The 21992-nt window shown below is 44.7% G+C and overlaps 1 protein-coding gene across 5 annotated transcripts in view; it reads left to right on the top strand.

Annotated features, from left to right (window-relative positions):
* LOC147436323 (metal ion-binding protein) overlaps positions 1–21992 on the top strand; it is a 126177-nt gene that overhangs the window by 61214 nt on the left and 42971 nt on the right. For all 5 annotated transcript variants that reach the window (XM_086489249.1, XM_086489248.1, XM_086489247.1 and 2 more), the window contains 3 exons: positions 6218–6650; positions 6737–7060; positions 9708–10310. In XM_086489249.1, coding sequence (XP_086345375.1) covers positions 6218–6650; positions 6737–7060; positions 9708–10310 — 1360 coding nt within the window. The remainder of the gene's footprint in view (positions 1–6217; positions 6651–6736; positions 7061–9707; positions 10311–21992) is intronic.

The following is a 21992-nucleotide window of genomic DNA, read 5'->3' as shown; positions in this document are numbered from 1 at the left end:
TTCTACCGGGAAATGTGACCTTTTTTACGCGGCACTTATGGATTCAGACAGAGATCAGTCGACTTTCTCTGCATCTGGAGATGCGGGAAGAGATCACGAAGAAGATTCTCACGAGGAGTATGGCCCGTCTCGGCCTACTCAGGCGGAGATTGAAGAGATGGAGCGTCGACGATTGATTGACGATGCAACAAAGATGATGATAAATTTTGCGAAGGACCCGAAATTTGCAAAATTTATGACCCCGACCTCCTTCGACGAGGTGCACTCACAGTGGTGGCAAACAACAGAACCACGCCTCAAACCGGCACTCAAGAAACCTCCTACTCCAAGGATGTTTATAGAGCAAGAATTAGAAGAGGTGGTTGATACACGGATTTCTTAGCTTATTGACGCGGAGAATAAAGCTGAAAAGCAAGACAAAAATCAGAAGAAAGGAATTGACTTCCCGGGTTCTTTGGGTCATCAATCTGCTTTTGCCTTGGCAAGAAAGCAGAAAAAGCACGTCAGATTTGAATGAGTATCCAGTTCTTCTTCTTCTTCTTTTGACAGTTCTTCTAGCTCTTCTGACTCAAGCGAAGAAGACAGAAAAGGGAAAAAGCGAAGCAAAAAGCAACGCTTCGGAAAGGGCAAGAAAAAGGCAAAAAAGTCTAAATCTCGCCCAATTGTTGACAGTTCTACAGAGGACTTGTTTTCGGATAGTTCGGTATCCGATGACATCAGATTTTATGCAAGGAGGAAGAATTTTTATAAAGCCAACCAATAGGACTTTCTGGAAGATAAAAGCAAGAAAGTCCGAGAGTTTAAAGGTGGACAGTCGATTACATTTGACATGTTTTCTGGATTTCGAGATGCTTCAAAGGCTTTGGCTTTCATACAGTAATTTGACATAGCTTTCTCTAGAGGACATTACTCAGAGCACTCCAAGATTCGGAGGGCTACCTCTTACTTCAAGGGAAATGCTCGAACTTGGTGGTCCACGCTTCTATTGACAAGAAAGCGCCAGTTAAATGGCTGAAATTTAAAAAGCTTTTTATTTCTTCTTGGTTGACTCGGGAGTACGAACGCGACATACAAATTGCTTGGAACCATCTTCGGATGACCAAGAAAGATACATTGGACGCATATTGCGAGAGATTCTGGAGCTCTTTTTTACCAACCTCTTCATTTAAGATGTCACGTGACACATCCAATCCTATGTGTCCGTGGACAAGCTACAGCATGACCAGGGTTCAGTTCAGTGAAGTCAGTCTAGAATAGGAAGTGATCTGACACTTTTGTGAGTCTGTTCGCAGACCGTGCATGTCCAGACACTTAGATTAAATGCATATCCTCTGGTTGCACACAGCATGACCATTAGATTACAATCAGATTCCATCACGAGCATTTTTACAGTGCATAGACCTATTTTTCCTATTTTTGACATTTTTCACTTATTATTTTTAAGTGACTTTTGTTGGAAAGTAGGTAGGGCAATTTTGCTAAGTTTGTATATAAGCAAACCTAGCGCTAGCACTTTTTGGCAGAAGAGGCAGCAGGAGCACCTTGCTCAACAGGCAACTTCTCAGCAAGACCATCACAGAGGCCTAGCATTTCTGTAAGAGACAGCAGAACCTAGCGTTTTTGGATTCCAGATCAGCCTTGGCGTTTTTGCATTGGAGAGCAGCCCCGGCGACCACAAGACACAGCAGATCAGCCCTAGCGTTAGCAGAATCCCACAGCAGATAGCAGATTTTCTTGCAAGATCATTTTCAGCCCTAGCGTTTTTGCATCAGCATCACACTTCAGGTTTTGTAGATTCATCGCGACAAGGCCACAAGAAGACGAGCGTTTTCAGTTTTCTGCAGTTAGCACCCGTAGTACCAGTCCCGAACCTCGTAGGTCTCATCTTCCGGCAGCAGATCCTCGCCGCCCGGTGAAATCCATCAAGGTTTGCAGATTCAGCCCGGAAAACGCATATTTCAGCATCTGCATTTTCAGCGCGTCGTCGTCGCATCGTCGTCATCGACATAGAGTGAGAATTCAGCAGATAAAGATTTGCAGATTTCAACCCTTAGCATTTCCAGATTTCAGCCCGTCTTGTCGTCGTCCTCATCGTCGTTGACATCGTCGGCAAGTCCAAGCATTGTAGAGATTTGTGCAATCATAAGTAGACCGCTCTCGCCATAGAGAGTGGGGCCTTCGGAGGAGGGTTTGACAACATTCTCGTGTCGTATTATTGTCTCTCTATCTCTCAGTCTTAGCACCTTCATTCACAGTGTCTATTCACTTTGTGTTTGTCCATTTCACTCTCTCACTAAAGAAACGGAAGGCTCTCCCTTCCCTAAGTAAAAGGAACCTTGAGCACAGTTCAGAGCACTCATCTTGAGCAAAGTTCAACATTCATTCCGCTGCACCTTACATAAGAAGATCTCGTTCAAAGAACAGATTGAGCGGTTTACCTTGGGACTTCCTATAGAGATCCGAGATCACTGCTTAGAGCAAAAGTCAGATTCCATTCAGGAACTAATGAGTCATGCGAAACGGGGTTTTGCCATTCATTCAGACAGTTTGACCTACCCCACAAATGAAATCATGACGCAAAGGACCGAACAGACTTCGAACATTGAAAGTAGAAAGAAGAAGAGCAACCCAGAAAAGAAAGAAAAGGATGGACGACCCAAGCTCACTCTTCGAGAGAGGGCTCTCTACATCAAAGAGGGAAAGTGCTTTGGATGCGGGGAAACTGGGCACATCTCCGCGAAGTGCCCTAAAAAGGCACCGAAAGAATAGAACGACAAAGATGAAAAAAGGCCTGAGAGTTCAAAAGCAGCTGAGGAACGTGGACGAAAAGGCAAGATGGAAGCAGGACTGGTTCCAAATTGCATGGGTACTGACCTAAGCACGATTGACGAGAGTACAAAACTTTGCCGAGCTTGGGGCAAAGTGAAAGACCAAAAAGCCCCGATCTTCTTTGATGGAGGAGCCAAGGCAAACTTCATCTCACCTAAATTGGCGGCGCGGCTCGAGATCACATCTGATCGGATGGGACCACTAGTAGAGGCAATTCTAGTGGCACCCAGCAGGGACGTACCCATTACACCTGTCATTAGCAAACTTCGGTTGCATTGCCAGGGTATTTGGGGCACGAGGACTTCTACATAATGCCCTTGGAAGGTTGTGTTGTCCTCTTGGGAATTCCATGGTACCATAAGAACAACGCCGTGGTCGACTATCGGGCGAGAAAAGCGACTTTGACTACAGAGAAGGGCCGAACTATTGTACTTGATGTAAAACTTAAGGGCGAGTCTGTCCCTATTATATCGGCTTTGGCCGTTTCAAAATTACAGAAATCCGGTATGTTTGTTTACTCGATCTTTTTGAAAGAGTTGAATGTTGAGAATAGGACAAATATGTCTGAACTTGATAAAGAACGCCAAGATTTTCTCCACACTCATGCGGATTGCTTTTCAGAGGGCCTTTCAGGCGAGTTACCACCCGCTCGTCCTGAGGATCATACCATTGATCTGATACTTGGAAGCACATCACTGAATTGGCCACCTTACCGTGTGAGCCGAGCCCAGAACGAAGAAATTGTGAACAAAGTGAAAGACCTCTTGGAAAAGGGTCTTGTCCAGCCTAGTACTTCACCGTACTGCTCTCTAGTGTTGTTGGTTTTGAAGAAAGATGGATCTTGGAGAATGTGCATCGATTATAGAGCTCTCAACAAAATCACCATCAAGAACAAATTTCCGATTTCTAGGATCGATGATATTCTTGACCGACTACAGGGATCCTTGTGTTTTAACAAGATCGACTTGAAGTCAGATTACATGGCATGCCCGAGACGATTGTCTCCGACAGGGACCCTAGGTTCACGAGTTTGTTTTGGAAGGCTATTTGGGAGAACATTGGCACGCGGTTGCAGTTCTCGTCATCGTTCCATCCGCAGACTGACAAGCAATCAGAGATTGCCAATTCAGAGATTGCCAATTCAGTGGTACTAGATTTATTGAAGTCTTACATCTAGGATCAGAAGACTCAATGGGAAAAGTATTTACCTTTGGTGGAATTTGCCTACAATAACACGATACACTCTTTGACCGGGAAGGCGCCATCTGAGATTATTGAAGGTGCTACAAAGGTTCCACCCTTCCTAAGCACGAAAGATAAGATTTTTGAAGCCGATGAGTACACGCATGACTTGGACACGGCTTTTGCCAAGGCCCGCGAGGCTTTGCAGGAATCTCAAGAAAGACAGAAAAAAGCAATAGATCGCTATCGCTGGGATTGGAAATTGAAGGAGAACGATTGGGTGCTCTTACGTTTTGAGAAGGCACGCTTGAGAAAGAAAAAGGGAAAGGAGAGGCTTTTTCCAAAGCTGAGTATGCCATACTACGGACCTTTTTAGATCTCCGAAAACATAAATGATGTCTCTTTTCGATGAAGCTGCCTGATACTTGGAAAATTCACAATGCTTTTCATGTGAGTCTCTTGAAGCCTTTTAAAGGCGATGTGCCCGAATATGGGGAGCCTGATGAACAACCCGAAGTGGAAGAAAACGAGGAGATCCTTGTTCCAGAACAGATATTGGCACATAAAGATGGAAAGATTAAGAGTAAAGTGATAAGGCGGTTCTTGGTTAAATTCAAGAACTATCCTGCATTGGATGCGAAGTGGATGGAGGAGGAGGATCTAGCAGATACTTCTGAGATTGTGCATCTTTACCTTGAAGCATTTGAATTAGCATAGTCTATTCTAAATGGAATCCCGAACTGAGCTTGGGCGGAATCTGGTGCAGTGGGTATGCACAAGAGGGGAGTTGCTCCGCTCCTTTGTTAACAGATTGGCTCGATTTTTTGATACTAAAGTCACTGATGTCTCTTTGAGTTTCATGGATACTGTGAGCTGACAATATTTTGCTGTATGACTTTATGAACTGGAATTCCCGATAATATGATACTGATTTGTTCTTGACTTGTTTAAGTGCAAGAACTGACAGACGAAATGATTGCAGCATTTTGGTATGACCTATCTCGATAGACATGGTTGCAATAAGGATTAGTCAATCAGGCGTCTATGGGATCCCGAGTGGATTTTGATGCGATTGCTAAATACGTTGCCGATAAATCATGGTCTGAGATCCGAATGAATTTTGAATCTGATTTGTCATGTGATGTCCTGTGATGTCAAGTGATGTGACTGTCGATTGGTACATGTTCTGGATGTGTGTTCCTAGTGCGTCGGTATTAACAGTTAGTGTCTGCTAAGGCAGTTTATGGCTTCTGTCTGTTTTGCAGGCGTAATCGAGAGTGATTACAATGCTTTCAAGAGGGGGGTATGTCACAAAATGGTGATGTGGCAGACTTTCGCAATCCACGCTGTCTTGCTGACGTGGCATGCCCGTACGGTAGACCCGCAATTCACGGTGCAGAACCCCGGAAAAAGCAGGGTGTGCGGATCCGTGTTTTGCGGCAGCAGCGTGCAGCTTTTGGGCTACTCTCTACGCAACAGAGAGAGAGAGAGCTTTATTTTCAGTTTTGCTTTACTTTACCAAGCAAGCCATGTGAGAGGAAATTGCTTTATTTTGAGAAAGCTTTTCGGGCTCTGCTTTGCTTTTACGAACCTGCATTGTAATGTCTCAATAATGTAGCTACCTTGAATCAGTGCCAAAGTGGGGGTTTTCGTCACAAAAATGGTTGTTATCAGGCTGTGTGACGCCTGAAGTTGGGCTACTTGGAATTTTTACGTTCTAAATCGTTGAGGTCTCAGAGGAACCGATAGGCATAGGTGTGTCCACAAATGAGAGCCAGACAAGTTATGCTTTAGTACTTGAAAGTCTTGAGGTGGACAGCCCTATCCCGAATTTGTTATGCATATGTCCAAGGAGAATCTGCTGTAGAAAGGTGCTGCTCTCTAACACAGCCTTTAACGCTAAGCACTCATACGTGTGTTCACAATCAGAGTTCGAAGTTGTGCTTGCTCCTAAAGGCTTTATTGTTTCTTGTTATTAAAAGAGATGTCACTTTGATTCATATTTTAGATCCTCACAGAGGGGAAAAAAACGATATGTTTGTTTGAAGTGCTTGTTGTGCATATAATTGATCATACAATGTTTAGGCTATTGGGTTTTTGCAAATGAAGAAATCAAGCTTCCTCTAACTCAAACCAGGATTTATGTTTTGACTGCTGCAAGTTGATTACATATCACTCATAGTGGTTTATTTTTGAGGGATTGCAGGCTGTTACGGCGTGATCCAATGGGGGCTCTAAGCTTCAGCTACAATCCTCCTGGTTTTATGAAGAAGAACCCCGAACTTGCGACTGGTCGACCTTCCGATACTGAAGGTGTTGTAGCTATGCGAAATGGGGAGGTTCTAGGAAGAGAGACTGTACTCAAAAGTGACCATTGTCCTGGATGTCAGAATTTGAGTCTTTCAGAAAGAGTTGAAGGAGCACCAAATTTCAGGGAAGTTGTTGGATTCCCTGTTTACGGTGTAGCAAATCCAACCAAGGATGGTATACTAGCTGTCCTTCAGCGCATTGGAGGTGGGGAAAAGGGACGGCCTGTTCTATGGCATAATATGAGAGAGGAACCAGTGGTTTACATAAATGGAAATCCTTTTGTACTGCGAGAGGTTAAGCGACCATTCAAGAACATGCTTGAGTACACGGTTAGTGTGTGAATCAGCAGAAACAGGACGTGATGATATTACACCTTTTATTGTTCGGGATTTAACTTGGATGATAATATCTGCAGGGAATTGATAGAGAGAGAGTTGAGAAAATGGAGTCACGACTGAGAGAAGATGTCTTACGAGAAGCCGCACGTTATAATGGGGCTATCATGGTCAATCATGAGACTGAGGACGGCCAAATATTTGACGTTTGGGAGAAAGTTACTGCAGAAACTGTTCAAACCCCTTATGAAGTTTTTAAGGACTTGGAAGCAAAGGGGTTTTCTGTTGAATATGCCCGCGTGCCGATCACAGATGGTAAAGCTCCCCGAAGCTCGGACTTTGGAACGATTGCAGCAAGAATTGCGTCTGCATCAAAAGACACTGCCTTGGTCTTTAACTGCCAGGTAATTGATTGCGAGTCATGTGTCTCTCTGTTGAAACTTCAGGTGTTACTGTTCCCTATATTGAAACTTACGGGGCGAACAGCACTTGTTGGAATGTATGTGAAATTGGTTGAATATTACAGCTGGCTGGGTTGACACACTGTATCCAGAGTAAATGCAGCAAAGTGAAGTTTGTCCCAATGCCTTTTAATTCAAAAGGCACAAATAGGTTGAGAAAGAAAAAATCATTAAGATTATGTAGAAGCCAATTTGGTAAGTTGAATCTTGTCTAGGCTAGTCGCTCTCTTTATACAGAAGATCGAATGGACGACCTCACACTGATGCATGTAGAACATAGATGGGCCTGTATACCTAGGGTGCTCAAAGCACGTGAAGAAGGGACGATGGAATCATACTGCAATGGCTGGGTCATCATTGATGGTAAGGTCGTTGCATAGGGACTCGCTGCCTATGGGACACAGTATGAGGAGATTCACATTGCCGTTGGAACTGCAATGGGGGTGTATGGACACACCCAAGAGCGACTAGAGGAGCTAATGAGTAGTTGAGAGATTGTCCTACTCACGGAGACTCAAGAGTCCGGAGAGGGGCCTACCGAGGATCCAGGGATCCTGTGGGATTCCACCCACCGGAAGTGTACACTCCACAGGGTTTGGAGGAGTGGCCGTTCTCTTCAGCAAAGAGGGACAGAGTAGGATAAGATTGTAGAGCGTGATCCAGAGGGGTCCACCTTTTTCCTTTTTGCAGCCTCTTCCCCAGACTCTGCCTTCCTCTATAGGTCCCTTTTTATCCTTTCCCTTTGGCTTGACACACAACAGGCTGAGATGGTCAGAGCTGGGTGAGACCCCCGATGTCTAAGATAGAGAGCTCCGAGAATTCATCGCATACACATTCAAGAGATTCTGACTCGCCATCACGAGGGAGCCTAGGAGAGATTTGCTCAGATGCTAGCAGTTTCTGCTGTAATCATACGCGCAGACCTAACACCACACCCACACATGTACCAGATCTTACACCCACAGTTTGACATAGGATGGAGCTAGTCAACTTGATGCACTTCATGATTGTACTCCTTGCTGTGATCATACGCGCAGCCCTAACACCACACCCACCCATGTACCAGATCTTACACCCCCCCCCTTAGCATATAGATGTGCATCCATACCCTCTATAGTGACATAAAAACCTGTTTCGCGGGTTTCAGCCCCCCCCTTAGCATATAGATGTGCATCCATACCCTCTATAGTGACATAAAAACCTGTTTCGTGGGTCTGAAACCTCGAAACTTGCGAAATGTCTCAGCGAAACTAGACGAAACGTAAAGCATTCCCAAAGAAATGTTATCTTTTTTCAACAATAACTCTTGGTGCATTTTTTTGGGAATAGATTCTCACTCTCTCACATTCACGCACACACGCACGTGCACATGCGTACACACACAGAGCAGGTTTTTTCTCTTATGTTGTTTTGCCCAAGTTCCTACTTTAGAGGAAAGAAGGGGATAAATTGTCAGTTGCAACAAGTCAAGAGATCTAATATGGTGAGCAAATTATCTCTTGCTTTGTGAACAAATTGATGTGTCAGTGAATGATAAATTTACATCGTGCTGATTTTATGTAAACGCATTTCTATGTATGTAGTTATGTACACATTTGTATCTGTACATAGCTCCTTATGTGTGTAAACATACATGGTTGCGTGTGCGCGCGCGCACACACACACAGGTATATGTGTGGTACTTATAATGATAAAATATATTACAGAAAAAAACGAAACCTCTGTTTTGTTTTCCTCTCAGTACAAAATAACAAAAAGGTGGTCCTGTGGGAGGAGTGAGGGGGTGATTCATGGGAGGCTACGATTCAAGATCAGTATGACATGAAACATTTTGTGGTTTCAGCTGTTTTGGGGTTTCAAGGTTTTGAAACGTTCCATTTCAAAGTCTTGTCCTTTCCTATAAGCTGGAGAAAACATGTATATTTGATTTGTCTCATAGGCTGACTTTCTTTCTCTGTCTCGTGCGCGCGCACATACACATGTACACCACTTATGTTACAATAAGATCTTTCTGTTTCAAAACCCACTGGCATTCCATTTGAGTTGATGGCCTCAAGTTTTGACCTCCTAGAATTTATGGAATGGTCATTAGATTTTTGTGTCAGGTTTAAGAGGTAGGTCCTTATCTGTGTTGAAGCCTTCTGGCATTTTGAGGTGAGATAATTACCTCTGTTTTTAACATCATAAAGATAAATGGATTTGTCCTTAGGTTCTTCCAATAACGCAGGGGTTAAACTTGCAAAACTTTGTGCTTTTGCTTCTGGATCCATTGGGTTTGCGATTAGTGAACTGGATGTGCGATTATCCATAGAAGTAGCTGGTTCGTATGATTAGAGGCTTTTTCTTTTTCAATTATATTGGTGTCTTAGGTACAAGATCCCAGGTAAGAACCCTCATAGGTACTTGTTTGTAAAGTTTACAAGAGCAAGGAGATCAACAGGATGTATTTTTACTTTGTGGGACTAGCACTCTGCTTGTATGATTGAAATTTTATCTTTTACTGCACAGTCCTATGTAGGAAGCTATGCAGATTTTGGTTTGTTAAACATATTTTTGCCAGTATGACTCTTATGTGGTTTCTGTTCATCAGATGGGCCGTGGGAGGACAACAACTGGCACTGTTATTGCTTGCCTTGTCAAATTGCGGTGCGACTTTGGTAGACCGGTGACATTGCAAGCATATCCTAGTGAATTATCTGATCTTGATTCGGGATCAAGCAGTGGCGATGAAGCAGGAACAGAAAATGGGAACGACACGACTGCTTCTGAGATGACCAGCATTGAGCGCCAAAATTCTCTTTCAGGTTTTGTAATGGATGATATCCCATTGATACGAAAAATAACCCGGCTTTTGGTGAATGGAGTGGAAAGTCGGGCAGTTTTAGATGCAGTCATTGATCGATGTGCAATGATGCAGAATCTACGCCAAGCAATTCTCCATTACAGGAAGGTTTTTAATAATCAGAATCTTGAGCATCATAAAAGGAGAGCTGCTCTCAAGCGAGGTGCCGAGTATCTGGAACGGTACTTCATGTTGATTGCTTTCATTGCTTATCTTAGCAGCGAAGCTTTTGATGGTTTTTGTTCAGGGGGTGTGGGTACTACCTTTAAATCTTGGCTGCACAAAAAGCCTGAAATTCAGGAGATGAAATGGTGTATACGACTAAGGCCTGCACAAGTGTTTGCTATCCCTGTAAGTAGTCAGATTGTTTCCTTAATTCTTGCATGTGTCTGGTCAGTTTGTGGGATTGTTTCCTCAATTCATGCACTTCTGTCAAAGTGTATGTTTTTCTGGGGAAAAAAATAAAATTGTGTCTTGGAACTGATTTGAAGTGTATTTCCATGCCAGTTATCTTGTCCTTTTTCATACTAACAGTCACAAAAGGGCCTTTTTGATTGGGTTGCATCAACTGATTCTGATACTGCCTTAGTCTTAGAGGCCAGATCTGAGGTCAAAAGTTACAAGTGAGTGCACCCTCTTGATCTACAGCATTTAGGAAGCATATAGGCCAAATTTCTTCAATTTTGAAGCATTTTTGGGCTTTGAAAGACCACAGACAGATCTACGCAAAGTGATCATAACTTGCTCAAAAAGTATCAAAATTCAATCCTGAAACTTATTGTGAGTTGCCAAAGTAGTGAGGAACCTTTGGAGTGAAATTCACTTCATTCTGACCAGTAAAACATCATACGCGTATGATGTCTAAAGGGCACTTTTAGAGATCAAAATTGAAATCTGAGCATACCAGGATGTTAAGCACCACAAGACAAGCTCACATATCAAATTTTGTCCAAATCTGAGAACATAGCGCGTCTAATGTCTCATATGCCAAGATCTGACAGTCCAATTTCACTTTTGACCACATAGGAGGGTTGGAAATGATATAAGCACCTCTATGATATTTTGAAATCGTGGGAACTTTAAACATGCTTTGAATGAAAGTATCTTTTTACACGCTTTCAAGTAAATAGCAGGAAACTCCGGTTTGCAACCGATTGAGCTTGCAAACCGTACTCGCATGAGGTGCTTATCTTCTCATTGAATGATCTTTGTGTGCTAGTCTTTTAACTCTTTCATACTTTCAATTACAAAAGGGCTTTTTCTTTCCAGAGCTTACTCGGACTAACTTTGAAGCTTCATCGTAGAGGACAACTTGATTTCGTAGTAACTTTCGATATACTTTTGAATTGAAGTATCTTTTCGACGAAAACTCAAGGGGATAATAGGATGAGACAAGTAAAACTCAAGTTTGCAACAACTGATGGATGCAAAACATAGTGGCACCTGTTAGGTGTGAGCTTTTGTTTCACCTTGTGTATGCGAGAACACTCTTCTGGTGTGGATGCCCAGTCATATGTACCCCATGTGTAGGACATGTGAAAACCATGTGTGTGTCCTATGTGGCAAGCCTAACGAGCAGTCATGGCTTACTTGTGATGTCACCCATTGTGTGTGCACGATGCCTAGCTCAAGGCTAAAAATTGAGCTTGTGTATATGCTTCTGAATAATCCGGTAATAGTGTGTTTGTGTCAAGTTTATGCTTCCATTCATTGGTGTGCAATTAGAGCCTCTCTAATCCCTTCAATTGTGATTATATCATGAATGGTACATTGGCTTATTTACCATAGCCAATTGCACCATCAATTGGTACGAGAGCCCTAGCATTTTCTAGCTCTAGTAGATCCTAATCTTGATGCTAGATTAGAGCCTCTCTAGTCCCTTTAATTGTGATTATATCATGAATGATACATTGGCTTATTTACCATAGCCAATTGCACCATCAATTGGTATCAGAGCCCTAGCATTTTCTAGCTCTAGTAGATCCTAATCTTGATGCTAGATTAGGTGTGATTACCCACACTAATTGCTAGTCAATTGCTTTCCTTCTCCTTATAATATTCAATAATCAAACACTAATTTTATCATTACCCTTGGCGATTGAGCAACTTCGATCTAGAATCTTGAGCCACTATAGCTCATGAGGTAATACTGAATTAGGTAGCTTTTTGTGTGAGTGCTATTTCTTTTGTGTGTTGCATGTGTTCTTATTGCATCTTAGTTGTGTGTTTGACATATCATCAATTTACGGATGTGTGCTTCATAATTACTCTAGCCATCCTGAGTGCGAATTGTTTTAATCTTACCTAATGATTGGTTAAAGTGTTGATTTGAAGTCCGCTTTTGGCTCTAATCAACTGAGAGATCATAGATACCAAGGGCCTCTCCATACCTCTCCACCCCTCTTGAGTCCTGACCCACAGAGGATCCCCAAACCTGAACCCCATAGAGCATAGCTGAAGCTACCAAGGTATCAAAGAGCCAGAGCTTTCAAGGCTGCATACGCTCTGGCCTGTCTAGTCTCTGCTGCTCTCTTCAAAGTGGCCTGTCTAGTCTGTGCTGCTCTCTTCAAAGAAAACCTTGGCCTGGTGAAGACTACCCCAAGATAAGTGTATGCATCTGTATACTCCACAGTCTCGTGACCATAATTGAATGTAGGTGCTGCTAACCAAGGTTTACAGACAATCCACTATCCTCCGCAAAGCTATGCAATGCATCGAGATGTCGTTCCATACACTCCGGTGAGTTCGAGATCAACACAATAGCATCAGCATATAACAACAATAGCATCCATGTCCCTGCTAGCTGGGCAACTCTTAACACTCCCATTGTCAATGTAATCAGAAACCTCATCTATGATGGACAACCTTGTTTCACTCCAATAGTGGAGTGCACTAAATCAGATATCACCTCTGGAGTGCGTACATGTCCCACCACTCATCTAGAGAAAAAGAAAACAAAGAAAGAAAGATTTTTAACGTCTATGTCAGGCCGAAATCGGCCTATGAGACGAATCAAATGTACATGGTGTGTATGTCATCCGTCTATCGGAAAGACAAATGAAACAAAATTGAACTGAACTGATACAAAACTGAACTGAATGTAGGTAGTGGGGTATCTGAGGAGGGATGGAGCTCTATCTCTCTAGGGGTATATGCATGTCTATATGCTCAAGGTAGTACAATCATGAGAATGCATCAAGCTATCTAGCTCCATCCTGTACTAATGGGGGGATGTAAGATGTGGTACATGGGCGGGTCTGGTGCCAAGGCTACCCGGATGAAAGCTGTCGGGTCGGCCCTCATCTGGGCCACTCGCTCCTCAGTGGCACGGCGCTCCCGGGCTTGGATCTCCTCGATCTGTCGGTGGTGGGAGCTCGCGCCCCTGTAGCCTGTGACTCGTGGTCGTCGTCTAGCTCGGCTCACCTCCGCCTGTGGGAGTGTCACTCCCCTCTGAGTGTCTCGTGAGGGAGGTGCGGCAATCCTCTGAAAGAAGTCTGTGAGCTGCGACTGTCTCCCCTCTGTCTGTGTAGCTGTGTGTGTGAGAGAGAGAGAGAGAGAGAGAGAGAGAGAGAGAGAGAGAGAGAGAGAGAGAGAGAGAGAGAGAGAGAGAGAGAAATGAAATGAAATGTTATATTAACGTCTTCAAAAGGCCAAAGTGACCTATGAGACCAGAAAGTTACGATGCAGTGTATCTGATACAAAGTCAGATTAACAAAATAAATTAAACTAGGATAACAAAATATAAATACTGCGGGATCCTAAACTAAGCAGTACAATGTGAAGACAATATGGGAGGGGAGTAGAGATCCATCTTCATCTGCACTCTGGACGACGAAAGAGTATGGCTTGAATCCTTTGCCATAGCCTCCTTCGAAATTGTGTAGCTCCTCTCCTCCCTCGGGGTCGTCTAGATCTCCCTAGCTCCAATGCTCGGTCTATGAGAATGCCAGTAGTGAGGGTAGACCTCTCCACCGTCGCTGGTTGCTCCTCTGTCTGTTCTTCTGGGTGTACAGTATCTAGTGTAAAGAAATCTGTGATCTGTCTCTGGGGATGTCTCTCTTCACCTCTCCTCAGTAAGGTTTCTCTATACTTGTGTAACTCAAGTAGATAAAGCCCAAGACATCTTTGAAACTCATGACCCTAGATAGAGGCCCAAAACCTTCTCTGAATAGACAGTGAAAACGACCTCGTATCTCATAGTACACTGTGCAATGACATATGTAATGTACTTCTGTCTCTGGCTCTAGATGGCATAAGCGGCATATTCTCTTATTTGCTGGCGTCCCTCTGAATCTGCCAGTCTCAATCTCGAGCTGATGTGAGGACGTGCGTATCTGGCCAATGGCACAACGCAAACCATGCGAAAGATGCGTGTCCATATAGCTAGGTCGAATTACAAACCCATCCCCCGTGAGCTAGAGAAGATGCTCTCTATAGAAAGCCATCTTTGTGCCCAACTCTTGTAACGGCTCTATCCATGTCCTCCTCGTGTACAACTGGATCAAATCCTGACGGATGAGTCTATTAATCTCTACCCGTGTCAGAGACCTCAAGGGTGCGTGAAGAGAGTATTGAAAAGGAGGCAACCTTTCCATGGTGAAACTGAAACCGGCCCGTAGGGCGGTAGGCGTTGGCTTTCACCCGAAATTCTTTACTTTATACACATACACAGAGCACTTTGCAAAGAGAACCTGTAATGGGAATTAACACCTAATCACACACACAGCTCGGAAGCTAGAATGCTCCGAGCAAACGCCGACAACCTGTAGGCCCCAAAATTGGCGCCCCTTTCGGTATTTCTTTATTCTTTAGGAGGGTAAATTACAAGGTAAGGTCCTGGGAATCCTTCACGTGTATCCACCTAGATACCATTTGATTTGGCCAAATTTCGGCAGCATAACAGCCCCAAACCTTGCGCGAAACCAATTCCCCTGCTGGAACTCGCTTGCACTGTCGTATACCCTCTAATTCCTGTCCAAAAACAGTAAATTCAGCACGCTGTATTTACTGGTTTTTGCCCTGTTTTCAGCCCCAAACAGTCCCCTAACTGTCCTTTGCCAGTGGGGCACGATTCCCAATGATCCTGGCGTCCGTACGGCTGAAAAACAGTGAATTTACAGCGCATACACAGCGCTGATTTTGCACCTGTACGGTGAGGTTATGACCCTCACCAGTGCCTGCTTTGGAGCAGCAGTTAGCTACCCCTGTTTCTGCTCAAGGAGGCTCTTGCCTCAGCACAAAAGCATGAACCCACACAACTGTACATCAGTCAAATGAGTAGCCCTCTTGTGGGGCATCACATAACTGCACGTAGGGGAGAGAGAGAGCAGTGTGTAGTGTGCAGGGCATCACTCCTAGCACCACACTGTACATGAGAGGGAAAGAAAGCACTCCATAGCTCTTAACCTGTGACAAAAGCTGAAATGAGGCCTCTCCCAGCATAAAAATCAGCGCCCATTTTTCTGCAAGAGGAAAGTTCACCAAAATGTGACACATGGCGCATTTTCAAGCATTTTCCCGTTTCGGGTTCGCCGCTTAAAAATATCCCAACCGACGCGTCAGTTGACTTCGCGGCAGAGTTATGAAGTGTTCCCCTAGTCATACCGGAGGTAATGACGCGAACACATTTCACGGCCCAAAATAGCAGTTCCCTAAATTTTAGGAGATGCTTCCGTTGGGCTCCCACTGGTCTTCTGACCATCTATCCTCATTGGGACCTCATCCAAAAATGCAATGTGGCCCAACTGTCGGATACTTTTTGTTGGTAGTCCCACCTTGACTTTACGCCTTAATTGAGTTCACTTCCTAGTATCCATCAACTTGCTAAGTGCGACGGGGGGACCTATATGATCTTGCTCTGAGCCTAGACATCCTCTTACCATACGAATTCCAGTGCCGACCACTTCCCGTCTGCGGGTGAATCTACCGTTCACATTGGCCATACAATGTCCGACCGTTTGCTACTTCAAAAGGAGGGTCTTAAACAAATAAAATAAACCCCATTGGAAAGAAACCAACAACCAAGGTTAGCAGTTGCCACATCTTTGTGACATGGTTAATAAGTGCCACGTCCTCGTGACATACCTCCCTCTTGAAATCGCAACCGTCCTCGATTGCATACCATAAATACACGCCACTGATGATCTTGTGCTATTAACACTCTTTTATCATCGCATGTATCCGCAAGAAAGGTCGTAACATACATAGATACAAATGACTTAATGAGGCCTTCATACTTTTGCGATTTCCATCTATGGCACTGAATTTATATGTACATTTGATGTACTAGCTCTATCATTACCCCTCCTTTGCACACGTTGGGTTGGGGCATAAGTTCCTCAACTTCTGGCTGATCCTCAACTGGCATATCTTCTGGCACATCACCCACGAAGGGTCTTAGAAGACTCACGTGAAACGCATTATGAATCTTCCATGCATCAGGCAATTTCAGCCTGTAAGCCACATCGCTGATCTTGTCAAGCACTTGAAAAGGCCCATAGTAACGCATGCTGAGCTTAGGAAATAGCCGTTCCTTGCCCTTCATCTTCTTTAACCTTGCCTTTTTGAACCTTAAGAGAACCCAATCACGAGGTGATAGTAGCAATTCACGACGGTGACGATCAGCAGCCTTTTTCTGTTTTGCCCGAGTCTTCTCCAAGGCAACTTTAATCTTCTTATACATCTCATCCATGTTCTCAACATATCGATCTGCCTCAAAGATCTTGTCCTTTGTATGCAAAATGGGAGGAACCTTTTTGCCGCCTTCAACAATTTCAAAAGGTGCTTTGCCAGTAGACGAATGCACCGTATTATTGTACGCATACTCAAGCATAGGCGAATACTGTTCCCACTTGCCCTTATTATCTGACACATAGCATTTCAGCAGATCTAAGACAGTAGAATTGGCCTCTTCTGACTGTCCGTCAGTTTGTGGATGAAACGAAGACGAAAACTTGAGCGTAGTGCCCATGTTCTCAAACAATCCTCTCCAGAACAAACTGGTCATGCGAGGATCACGATCACTGATAATTGATTGTGGCATACCATGGTACTTAAACACATTGTACATGAACAAGCGTGCCATCTGATCAGATTTTATCTTCTTCATGACAGGGATAAAATGGGCTTGCTTGCTGAACCTGCAGATAATGGTCCATATACCATCATTCCCTGTTGGCGTCCTTGGAAGATCAAAGATAAAGTCCATAGCAATGCTTTCCCATGGCTTATCCGGAATCGGCAGTGGTTGTAACAACCCTGGTGCCTTTTGCCTGTCAAACTTGACCTTTTGGCAAACTATGCATGCTCGCACAAAGGCATCCACATCTCTCCTCAAGGTAGGCCAATAGAAGAACGTCTCTACCGCTTTAACTGTTGCATCAATGCCACGATGCCCTGCATACGGTGGGATATGACTCTCTTCCATGACCTTATGTCGCAGTGGCCTAGTGACACAAAGTCTGCCATGCATCATCATAAAACCATCTCTGAGGAGGTAGTGCTCATGATGTTGCCCCTCTTGTAACTGTTCAAAGATCCTTGCAAAATCTTCATCAACAGTATACTGTTCCTTCATGTCATCTAACTCATGATGATAAGGAATTGACACAGCTGAAATTTGTGGCTTTCTTGATAACGCATCAGCCACAACATTCTTCTTGCCTTCCACATGCATAATCTGGAAGTGGAACATGGAAAGAATGTTTGCCCATCGCATATGCTTTTCGGATAACTTTGACTGTGTCAAGAAGTATCGCAAGGTCTGATGATCTGTTTGGACAACAAAATCAACACCTAAGAGGTAGTGCTTCCAGCTAGAAAGCGCATGAATAACGGCCAAGAGCTCTTTCTCATAGACTTGCATAGTCCTCTCTGCCCTTGCAAAATTCGGCTTTCATAGGCTACTACCCGTCCATCTTGCATTAGCACTGCTCCGATGCTACTGTCACACGCGTCACACTGGACCACAAATGACTTCCTGAGATCTGGCAAAACAATAACTGGATCTGAAGTCAACTTTTCCTTTAAGAGACTAAAAGCTGAAATCTCTTTTTGGGTCCATCTGAAAGTGACCTCTTTCTTTTGCAATGCGTGAAGAGGCGATGCTATCTCTGCAAAATTCTTGATAAACCTTCTATAGTAGGAACACAATCCCAAGAAGCTTCTGACATCGTGCACAGTCTTCAAGTCTGGCCATGTCTTGATAGCTTCGACCTTTGCGGGATCCATTCTAACACCATCCTTTGAGACTATGTGGCCCAGAAAGTGGATCTCTTCGAGGAAGAATTCACTTTTCTTAGGATTGACAAGTAACCTGTGACTGCGCAGCTCTTCGAACACAATGGTCAACTGACGCCTATGCTCCTCTTCATTCTTCGAATACACAATCATGTCATCGAAGAATGTTCCAACAAACTGTTGATGCGAGCAGAAAATCCGGTCCATCATTCTGTTGAACGTGGCAGGAGCATTTGTTAGCCCAAACGGCATCGCTAGAAACTCATAAAGAACAAATGTCGTTCTAAACGCAGTCTTGTGCACATCCTCTGGGCTTATACATCCTCTGGTACCCACTCTTCAGGTCTATCCTGCTGAAAATTGCAGCACCCTCTAAACGATCGAGAATATCATCAATGCGAGGAATAGGAAACCTATTCTTGATGGTATTCTTATTCAACGCATGGTAATCAATACACATGCGCCATGAGCCATCCTTCTTCTGCACTAGGAGCACTGGGGAGCAAAAGGGTGAAGAACTAGGCTGAATCAGCCCCTTCTCTAGTAACTCCTCAACCTGGCCCATAATCTCTTTCTGCTGCGCCGCACTAACCCTGTAGGGAGGTCTATTTGGTGGGCTACACCCTGGCACCAAATCTATCCGATGGTCCTCAGGTCTCTCTGGCGGCAATTGCGACGGTAATGAATCAGAAAAACAGTCACTAAACTTTTGCAAAAATGCTGACCTTTCTTTATCTAACACAGATAAATTTGACTGATCCCTATCTGAGACATCATGTGCAAAAATCAAGTACACAGAAGGATGATTCTTTATTACAGAAGTGATAGCAGAAGCAGATACAATAGGGACTGACTCTCCTTTAAGCTTAACATCCAAGATGTGAGTTTTGCCCCTATGCTGTACAGTGATCTTTTTGTTGTAGGCATCCAAGACTCCATGCACTCGGAACATCCACGGGATCCCCAACAAGGCGTCACAACCTTCTAGCGGCATGATGTAAAACTCTTCAGTGTCCACATACGACTGAATATGCAGACGCAGTTTTCCAATGATGGGAGTAACACACTCTGAGTGGCCAAGACATGCCAACCCTGCCTCTGCTGTGTACCCCATCTCTTCAGCTTTGATGCCGAGCTTCATAGCTAACTCTGGTGAGACAAAGTTGGCTTTGGCACCTGGATCAAAGAAGATGAGTGCCGTCTGATCTCTAACTTTACCCCATGCCCTGCATAACTCACTGGCATCTGTGCTGGGCCTGTCACCCACCATGTCTGGCACTAAACCTGCCGTGGGTTTAGGCTTCTTGCCTTTCTGGTCTTCTTTATCCTCTGAGTCAGCTGGCCTTTTCCTTTGTGGACAATTGATAGAAATATGACCAGGCTGCTCGCATATAAAGCATTTGTTCTCAGCCATTAGGACCTTCTTTTCCTCGAGCGACTTGCGCACAAAAGGCTTCCTTTTCTGTTTCTTTGCCTGCGCTCCAGAAGTCCCACCTGAATCCTTGTCTTTGGTGGCCTGTTCTGACCCCTGTGACGCATCAGGAGCTGTTTTCGCAAAGGGCTTCTTCGCTGAATTTTTCTTTTGCTGCCCTCCTTTATCATTGCTCGGAAATCCACTGTCCTCTCCTTTCAACAGGGCAAGACCAGTGTTCGCAACTTCCATAAGCTGAGTAAGGGTAGCCACTCTGTTCTTCGTACAGTAATCGCGAAGCCCTTTAGGCAGCCCACAACAATACTTCTCTATCTGCTCTGTCAATGGCACAAATCTGTAGGAGGTCACTGAGAGTAATGCTTTACAAAACCTCCTATTGTACTCCAGCAAGCTCTTGCACGAAGCTGAAGTAAGCTGGTGCCAATCTGTCAGGACATCGGCTTCAAATTCATTTGATAGCCAAGCAGATGCAAACATTTGCTTGAAGTAAACCCAAGTGGCGGGTGCCTGTCCTTGCATTAACAATGTCGTCCACCATGTAAGCGCATTGTCCTTTAAGAAAGTGGCAACTTTTCTGACCTTCGAGGCCTCTGTAAAATTCCCTCCCGCATAAGCTGTATCAAACTGTTGGAGGAAAGTGAGTGCCTTTGTCTTATCCTCGAAACCACTGAAGGTACTGAACTTTACTGCTGCACCACCTTCTTTGTAAGCCTTCGGCTTCTCTAGTGCGCCCAAGTTGTCATACGCGATGGTCTGCAACATGGGCACTGTACTAGGCATGATCGGCACGTGTTGGCCATTCACATTTTGCGTAAGAGGTGCAATATCTGGCTGCTGTCCAGAAAAACCAGCCATGCCAAAATGAGCCTGTGGCACCCCAAATTGGCCTTGGTTGCCGTGGAAACCTTGCTGCATGTTGATAGTACCATACATGGGGTTTGGCATGATGCCTTGCATACCCCCGAACACTGTTCCTGGCATGTACGGCTGACTTCCAGACGCATAACCAGCCATACTTTGGAACACTGATCCACCCCCGAAATACCCAGGATGTACCGTGGATGGTGGAAAAACTGAGTGCATAGCCTGGTATCCAGCTCCCTGTCCATTCAAGACAGCATGCTGACTCTGAAAGGTGGCGGGCTGAACTGGCATAACCTGTGGAATAGACGTTCTAGCCACCTGTTCAAGCACGGGAGGAACCTGCTTTGGAGCCCCCGACTCCGCAACATGCGAGTGTTCCCTTCCCTCCTGCGCCTCATGAAGTACCTGGGCTTGAGCTTCAACAAGCTCCGTACGCGGCGTAGGTTGCCTATTTTGCTGTTGCACTGGTGGCGCTTGCAAGAATTCCATAAACCTCGGATTCTGCACCAGCTGCGAAAAGACATTCACCGCGGCAACTAACTGAGTCTTAAACGCATCACCCTCAAGTTGCCCTGTCATAAAGCCCTGTACTACTGGAGGGACATTCACGTTGACAGGAGGTACAGACTGACGTGGCCGTGAGCTCTCGCCAATCTCAAAAACCATAGGAATCTCCTGCCTGTCCTATGGAGAGGAACCCTCTTCCATAATTCCCTTCCCCTTGTCGGCCATAGTGTAATCCCCGCGTTCTTGCACTGTGTGTCTTTACCCTGAACAATCCAGGCTCACTCTTTGAGGATAGAGTGATTGATGTCCCGGCAATGGAACCATGAAACCGGCCCGTAGGGCGGTAGGCGTTGGCTTTCACCCGAAATTCTTTACTTTATACACACACACAGAGCACTTTGCAAAGAGAACCTGTAATGGGAATTAACACCTAATCACACACACAGCTCGGAAGCTAGAATGCTCCGAGCAAACGCCGACAACCTGTAGGCCCCAAAATTGGCGCCCCTTTTGGTATTTCTTTATTCTTTAGGAGGGTAAATTACAAGGTAAGGTCCTGGGAATCCTTCACGTGTATCCACCTAGATACCATTTGATTTGGCCAAATTTCGGCAGCATAACAGCCCCAAAACTTGCGCGAAACCAATTCCCCTGCTGGAACTCGCTTGCACTGTCGTATACCCTCTGATTCCTGTCCAAAAACAGTAAATTCAGCACGCTGTATTTACTGGTTTTTGCCCTGTTTTCAGCCCCAAACAGTCCCCTAACTGTCCTTTGCCAGTGGGGCACGATTCCCAATGATCTTGGCGTCCGTACGGCTGAAAAACAGTGAATTTACAGCACATACACAGCGCTGATTTTGCACCTGTACGGTGAGGTTATGACCCTCACCAGTGCCTGCTTTGGAGCAGCAGTTAGCTACCCCTGTTCCTGCTCAAGGAGGCTCTTGCCTCAGCACAAAAGCATGAACCCACACAACTGTACATCAGTCA

The sequence above is a fragment of the Adiantum capillus-veneris genome, chromosome 18 (assembly GCF_014529385.1).
Source record: "Adiantum capillus-veneris isolate H3 chromosome 18, ASM1452938v2, whole genome shotgun sequence".
NCBI lineage: Eukaryota > Viridiplantae > Streptophyta > Polypodiopsida > Polypodiales > Pteridaceae > Adiantum > Adiantum capillus-veneris.
Note: the sequence above shows the minus strand (reverse complement) of the source record. Positions and strands in the feature narration are given on the sequence as shown.